Source organism: Chelonia mydas, chromosome 12 (genome assembly GCF_015237465.2).
Source record: "Chelonia mydas isolate rCheMyd1 chromosome 12, rCheMyd1.pri.v2, whole genome shotgun sequence".
Lineage (NCBI taxonomy): Eukaryota > Metazoa > Chordata > Testudines > Cheloniidae > Chelonia > Chelonia mydas.
Window position 1 is genome coordinate 16476716 of NC_051252.2, and position 8400 is coordinate 16485115.

Sequence of the window (8400 nt, forward strand, 5' to 3'; positions counted from 1 at the left end):
TTGATACAAGTCATACTTGATTAGCAAATCAGGTCAAGTATAATTTCCCTCTCCTTCCTGAGGGACAAAAATATTATTTTCATATCCTCCTGAGTAATCGGAGTACTTTCATTCTTTAGTGTAGAGAGAAACTTTTCAACAGCAAGAATTTCATGCACATTATTCTGACCTCTGAAGAGCATTTTAATTCTTTTAAATTCTACTGTGTGTTTCAGTACACCTTTGACTCATCATTTTCTGTCAAGTTCTTGGTGCAGAGAGAACCAATTGCCTCTGCGGTAGGTACCATACATGTTTGGTCACTTACATTTTGGATTTTTGTAGCGGAAACTTTGTGGGTCAACTTATTAGTAATTTTCGCAACTTTCTGGCCTCTTTAAGGAATCAAAAAATCTCTACTTCATGTTCTTCTCTCTTTAGATTATTCCAGATTGAGATGTATGTATTGTTCTAGTTTTGAATTGGCAGATTCAATTCCTTTAAATTTGCTTTACTAAAAAATTTATTTTTTGTGGCCCTGTCTCTAAGCAGGAAGGTTCTAACAATTGCCTCTGTGTCTTCAGTTGAACTTCGAGAGAGAAGATTTTAGTTTCATTATCAGACTTTCCTAAGGTAATATCAGATTTTAAATGAACCAGTAACTCTGTTGATCTATCATAATCAATCTACATTTCTTTAGAGACAGTTTCCATTCTTTGTCAGGCAAAACATTGACTCTTACCTTGGACTAATGATGCTATTTTACAACTCAAAAGCATTATTTGTCCTATTTTATTGGATAGGGAAAGACACAATGCATCCAAATACTACAGTTTCCAGGTGGATCAAGGCCTATGCAAGAATACTTCGAACAATAGGATCTTGAGTCTCTCCATACTGCATGAAGCTTTATTCTGCTGGGAGTTGCAAGCAATTCTCAGATGGAATGTAACTTTTGGAAAATTAAAGAGTAGCAACTGAGTCAAACGTACATATTTTTCCTACCCGCCATAAACTTGTATTAACTTCTGCAGAAAATGCACTTTCAGTCATAGGATCTGTCAGATACTATAGTCATTTTAAGGTAGGGGGCTATTGCCTGCTTCTATTGTCAATTACATTTCTATATGGTGAGGACTGAACTTCTTTTCCAACTCCTAGATTGGTGAAGAGGGGAGGTATGAAAAAGAATGATTACTTACTAGTAATGGTGTTTTCCATAGTCCTCCTCTTCACCAACACACTTTCTCCTGCCTACCCTGAATCTCTTTCCTCTTTGTTTTGTTGTGTTGCAATTAACCCCTGCACTGGGGGTAAATGAGGTGCTGACCTCACGGGGAAGAGTTGAGTCTTTTTACCTCCTGTTTCCTGTAGGTGCAGCCCAAGCCCCATATGGTGAGACGTTATCTTCTTTTCCAGCTCCTGCACTGGTGGAGAGGAGGACTATGAAAAATGTCACTGCAGGTAGGAAATAAAGTATACGCTGAACTTTATATATGTATAAACAGTTAGGTACTGTAGTAAATATAACCACACTCAGAAGTTAACCCTGCCTTTAGATGTGTTGTCTTGTATATGCTCACCGATACCTATCAAAGAATAAGATCAGTGGCTTTGAACATAATGTCGTTGTATAATTCTAAAACTAATTGTTGTAAAATTGTAAAAATTGTTGTTTTTCATTCAGTTATACCAGAGTAAATCCGTCGACTCTAGGTTTTATTCCAGAATAACCAAATGCAGTTTCGCTCCATGTGTTAGATGATCAGTATCAGCTAGTATCAACAGCATGTCATTTGTTATAGCTTGTTTTATTCATCCCATTGCTAGATCATCTACTCTGGCATTATTGATGTTAAACAAAACAACCATATTAACTTCAGCTCTAATCAGAAGATAAAGAAATCTATTGGGGGGAAAACCCTTTAAATTGTTGGGGGAAAGCTATCATTTTCAGACTTTAAAGGCAGCATCAGCTACCAAGTGAGAGCTGAAAATTTAATGACTTGATAGTTTCATTTAAAGTTGACACAATACTATCCCCCGCCCCAGTCCTTCCTTTGCTAAGTAAACATGCATGTGAGTGAATAAAGGCTAACACTAGTGACTGTATGTTTAATCAGACCAAATAACTTCTAGACAGATTTCAGCACGACACCGAGTAAGGGAGTCTTAAGCCTTAGTGTCACAATTATCAGCTGTCTAAAAATCAAAAGCTACGTGTGCTAAAAACACTTCAGCAAAAAATCTCGAGACTCCTAACACTTGCAGGTGTGCACATTGGGTAACATCGGATTTCATATCTGCCTGTGTGCCTTCTGTCTGGGCTGCTGTTAATGTAAGTTAGTTCTCACTGGTGAAACACTGTTTGCATGCTGTTCCTCTCCGATCAGGTTTAATGTCATTTAGGGCTTGTTTCTTGTGTAACAAGGCTGGAATTTCTTATTTCAGTTGCTGTTTGCAGTGTGTGTTAGCTCAGCCTCTTACTCCTTTGCCAAGCTGGCAGAGCATGGGGGTTGACTTCCTGTGCAGATGATGTAAAAGTGATTCTGTGATTCTTCCTCTGCAGCCATTGGGAGATAAAAGCCAGGACAGTGGGGATTGTAAAGAGGGAGCCAAATTATATGTATAATATTAAAGTGAGTGCATTTGTGGTTTTGCTGTTCTCCAGGGTTTTTCACAAGTAGAAAAACATGAATTAGCATTTTACATTTCCATATATTGACTGGCAAAATAGCCTCCTCTCAATTAAGACCTATAGCTTTTTGGGATATATGCAACAATTTTATAAAATATTTACAGCAAGATTTGCATTTTACACAGTATTACAATTTTTCTTCTGTTTTAGCAGAAAGGGCTGAGGCCTAAGAGAGGAAATGCATTCCATGTATCAAGAAGAGAACTAAAACTGGATTACTAGCATTCAGCAGTAGAAATGTCCAGGGTTGATTATTATTTCCAGTAATTTCTAAGGTTGATTTTGCCAACCAGCTATTTGTTATATCCTCTTTAAGGACCATGTTCCCTATGCAGATCTATTATTTTCCCTTTAAAGCTGGCTTTGGAAGAGACTGTTTTTAGCTTTGTGTTAGACAGATAAGTAGAACATTCACTCTTTCTCCCCCCCAACCCCCCATGTAAATGCGTGCTGTAAAGAACATAGCTATTTCCTGGATAATTTGCAGTTGTATATTTTATGTTAATTTCACCGAAAATATTGCACCCCTGCCAGGTTTAGTAGAGGCTCACTGTGATATGAATAATTTCTAGCGAATCATTTTTTTTCTTCATTTAAGATTTGGCACCTTTTTAAGATTTTAATAATAGCAACAAGGAAGAAGATTCAGAACAAGTGAAACGTTAGAGCCAAAGAAACTCACGTTGAGCGCTAATGTAAAATAGCAAGAATAATTACATGGAAAACAGTTTCCACAGATGTTTTTCCTTGTAATGTAATAACTATTTACTAAACTGTTTATTTTAGGCCCTCGGTTTACAATAAAATATTTATACATGCTCTGCTGTAATAAAAAAATATTGACAAAATACTATAGAGATTTTTTAAAAAGACAATTAGTATTTCTCTGCCTAGAAAGTGAACACAACAAAAGTTGCATGTGCCATTTTTCATATACAGTATTTTGAGAGGTTTGGTAAAATAACTGTCACTAGCTGGAGTACTCACCTTGAACTAACAGATAAGAAATTGGTGTGTATAAAAATTGAGCCACAACATATTGCAGAATACGAAGGCTAGCACTCTAAGGACTGAGAAGTATGTCCCTTCCTTTTAATAGAAAAACATAATCTTGCCCTTGGAGTGTTAAATAATAAAGCTACCTCCCATAAAAGTAAAATCTGTCTATATTACGAACAAGATTAAAGTTTAAGATGATAAACCATAAATATTTTATAATCTTTGTATATAAATGCATATATGTATTAATACTCTAATACAATAAAGAATATTGGAATATTTAGACGTATTGCTTCATCTTGTCTGCACCAGATTTATAACATGATTAATTCAAAAGGTTATTAGCATACATTTACCCTGTGTATACATTTATGTACAGTGAATATATATTTATGCATGATAATATTAAAAAGCACTACAGAACCTAATAGGCTTGTATACATAAATATATAGCATAAATGAATCATGTTTTCAAACTTCCATGATCTTGCCTATTAAAACCTTTAACATGTTAGTATTTCTTAATGTGTAATATCTTGCCTCCCTATTTCACCTTGAAGAAAAATGCTTTTTTCTTAGAAATGCTTTCCCATCCTTTAATTATCTAAAGCATATCATAAGATCAGTGGTCCATTGTATATAGAAAAGTAACTTTTTGTGGGGGAGGTGAGGAGGGCAAAAAACAAGTCCAAAACATCACCATCTCTTTGTGGAGTGAAGATGGGCCCCAAAGATCCGTTTAGATCTAAACAGCACCAAACTTTGGAGAGAAATGGAATCCAAACTCAGAGTCAGATTTTGTGGTTGACTTTTAAAACAAACTTGGACACCACAATTTGGGGAACAGGAATGATTCAAAATCTGGAACTCACTCCAAATTTGGCAGCTCACTCTCCATTTTCAAGTAGATCATTCCCTTACATTTCTATCTTAGTATATGGGTGAACTTTAGAATTGGAGAAGAAGCTATATGGCTTGCAGAAGCCTTGTAAAATCATCTTGAACTTTAAAATATACTTGCTAGCCCTTTATCTTGGCCATTGTTGTTTATGAAAAAAATAAAGATACTTTATTGTCCTATTTAAAAATTATTCATTCTGGGTGAATGAGCAAGCAGAATTTTGTCAGGTTGTGTTACAGAGTGCACAAAAATAAATAGTATAGAGCAGAAAACTGCAAGCTTGAGAACCAAAACTGAACAAAAGAGGGAGCTAAGAAATCTAAAATGCTCAGTTTTAAGACAGGATAATCATGGTTAACAGATGTCTCCAAATTCTCTGTTTTGTTATAGACATTTTTTTCCATGGCTGTTTTATACACACACACACCCCTATATATATGGGATGTGTGTACCGGCATATTGTGCCATGCATCCTATATATGAAGACATCTCTCGTTCTCCCACGTCCCTTCTCCCAAATATCTGCACTGTGGAATTTAATCAGAACTGCTTTGTAATAAGTGCATACTTACGATTTCTTAATAAGGTTATTTTTATCAGAGGAAAATAAATAATGCAATTGGCTAATCAGTGCAGTATTTTTAGTAGAGTAGAACAAAGTTTAGTTCTTGGCTGTTAGCCTTTTGGTACCTTCCTGCTCAAGAAATGTTGATACACTGAGGAATGTTGCCACGTTATGCAATTTTTTAAAAAATGCAACTCCTTTTGAGTCTTCAGGCAGCAGTAGGGTACAAAGTTAGTGTTAAAGCAAACAAAGGAATTTGAGCTTAGAAATCAGTATTACTGTGCACATACCAATTTTTTCCCCAAGGCCTCTGTTATTGTGTAAACTGATGATTTTGTTTTTAAATTATATTCTGAAAGGTGTTGACACCCAGAATTGTCTAGGAAGTACTTTAATACCTATGTAATATTAGTTTGCTAGTTCAAGAAGTGGAGTGGTTACAAGTGTGGCAGTTTTGGTTGGAGTTCACGATTGACCCCTTGTTGATTTCTGAGGTGCTGGAGGTATTAGTAAATTATTACGTTTCCTAATTTGTAAATTTAGTTTAATTAAAGTAAATTAGCCAATTCTCTTCCCCAGTATCTTTGTAAAGGCCATTTACTGTTTATCGCAGTAGAAGTCATTATCCTTGTCAGTGATTTTGGAAACGGAATACTTCTTATTCAGCTGCATGGGTGTGAATCACCAATGTAATTGAGGGCAAAATTGGACCTTCTCTCTTTCTCTGAGATATCAACTTGCAATGTAAGGGCTTGTCTACATGGGGAGTTATTCCTGATTACCTGTTCCTGAATAATTCCATGTGTGGACACACTTGTTCCAGAATAAGTTCCTTGTTCTGAATTAGTTTAATCCATTTATAAAGGATTAAACTAATTCAGAATAAGGCACTTTTCTTCTGGACTAAGAGCATCCACACATGGAGTTAATCAGGAATAGGTAACTCACTTTAAATTCACAGTCTATTTTGGTCCAGATTAATTCCATGTGACAAGCCCTGAAATGTCATATTAAGGTATCTGTAGCTTCCTTTTAGGCACAGGTTAAAATTCTTCTCAGTAGATCTTGACTGGTATTTTGCACTCTCTCAGTGCATAGATCTCTCATTAACCTGAGTGGGAGTTTTGTGCTCGTACATAAAGCAGAAACGTGGGAGGTGAGATCCACCATGCAGCATCGAGTGGAGATTAGGAACTTGCCACTTAAATCAGACAACATTATCAATGTGCAGTGTGGAAAAATTGCACATAAGGGGTTGGATAAAGGAATATTGCAGGAAAACCCGTCTAAAAGAGGACTTTGTGGAAAGAATAGTTTTTTCTGAAGGACTCGTGGCGTGAGTTATAATGGAGGCATTCTCATATAAAATTCACCTGGTATCCTTACCATACTTATGAACATAATGAATAAACTGGCAAACGGCATTATTTTAATAAACTGTTGGCTGTTAGCTCCTCTTACATTTTATCAGAAAATGAGTTCAGAGGAGTGGATTTTGCCGAAGAAGCGATCTCCAGTTTTCTCTTGGAACTATACTTCTAGAATTTGTAAAGATTTATGTCTTTAACAACTCACATTTTCATTTTAGTTTTTCATTTGCCCTTTTATATAATTTGCCAGCATGAAATATTACTTCAAAGATAAGCTTTGTTATTAAATGCTTAATCTTGAACACTTGTCTTATTTGGTACGAATGATCTTTGAGAACTAGGCAAAGAGAAGTGTACTACTGTGGTTTTAAAGCGTCTGTAACTGGAAGAGCCCAAGTTAGTTTACAAAGGTTGGCCTCTCCTCAGTTTGCTATCGCAGCAGCTGGACTTCATTAAGCGCTAGCGTTAATTATTGGGAGACTGTGTGTTCCGTATGTGTGCAGAAACACTTGGGGTAACGCACAAAAAAAGGTCACCTTGAAATGGAAGCTTATAGGAAAAAAATAAAAAGGACCAGGACTGCCACTGATTTCAAAACATTTCTTACTCCAAGCTGATTTCTGAAAATGAAGAGAAAACACTGCAGCATGGCCATAAGGAATTTTTTTAACTGCTTGGTATTTGTTTGACGGGGCTGAGGAGGGTGCTAGACTAATGTGCCCTGGATTAATGCAAGTGAAAGACATTAATGTTGTGTTTTCTGTAATTTGTGTGTGTGAGTATTCCCTTTTTATCCTCTAGAGCTTTCAGGCCATGTACTGTATGGTTCGAGGAGGAGTTATTAATAACTGCATAAACTGTAAATAGATTCTGTGGAGAAAGCCTGTTAGGGGAAAACTGTTTAGGGGGATGAATGTCACAAAGAACAGCATGAAAAACGTGGCAGCTTAAAACAAGTATTGCTTGGAACTGTTGTCTCTCAGAGCTGGTGACATTCAGGCAAAGTGGGCTAAATTCAGCTCTGACGAAAGCAGGTGTAATTATATCCAGCCCGGTGTGCTTTCACCCACTTGCATCAAAGCTCAGTTTAGTCCTGTATACCCGGATAATTGTTAAACAAAAATAAGGTGGGGAGCACCGAGGGAGAGGGAACGTGAGATTGGAGGAGAATTAGGTTATTACATTTCCTCCTTAATTCTTCATCAGGGCTGCTGCCTGTATTTTCTACAGAAAAATCAATGCATTCTGATTCTGTAATTTCCCATGGTGCCTCACTCAGAGCACAGTGTGCCATGGGAGGTGACATATCCGGTCATGGCAGCTTGAACTATTTTTCCAGTGAAAGAATTCATTGGAATTTCACAACCTTTGCATGCTTTTGTGAAAACACTCATTTGTGTTTGCGCCAACCCGCTAATGGCGGATGCCGGGGTTTGTGAATCCCACCTACATTCGGTGCTCGTTATGGCATGGAATGTGCCGTTAATAATGCATCTGTGAAACTCAGCTGTGAGGGAGCCAAGTAATTATCCCACCGTAGCGTTCTCTGCTTCAGTGTCATCACAACTGGGGCTTCATTAAAAGTCCTAACAGTAGAGATGTTGTGTGGTGCAGCCTGTATATATATTTTTTCATTTAAATTATCAGCAATGCCATGGCTCAGAGGTAATTTGACTTTTTGAAACCGTGGAGCCCCTGTGAATTTCCTTCCTCCTCTCCCTCTCGCTGCCGCACCAGCTGATCAGCCCCAGAAGAACAAAAGGTTTATCTGAAGCTATGAAGCATATATTCACCAGCTTCTGGCGTCGAGATAAAAAAAAATCAAAGTACTCCATTGAACATGTTAATACTGAGCAAAATGCACACAGCCAGACACTAAACCTTTACA

General features: G+C 37.0%; 1 protein-coding gene across 10 annotated transcripts in view; it reads left to right on the plus strand.

The window, feature by feature from the left end:
- The window catches only part of ZNF423 (zinc finger protein 423), a 317131-nt gene that overhangs the window by 227902 nt on the left and 80829 nt on the right, over nt 1–8400 (plus strand). For 5 of the 10 annotated variants that reach the window (XM_037877860.2, XM_043526243.1, XM_043526244.1 and 2 more), the window contains one exon: nt 1354–1443. The exons of the other annotated variants lie outside the window; for them this stretch is intronic. In XM_037877860.2, the coding sequence (XP_037733788.1) occupies nt 1354–1443 (90 nt within the window). The remainder of the gene's footprint in view (nt 1–1353; nt 1444–8400) is intronic. 10 annotated transcript variants of the gene reach the window in all.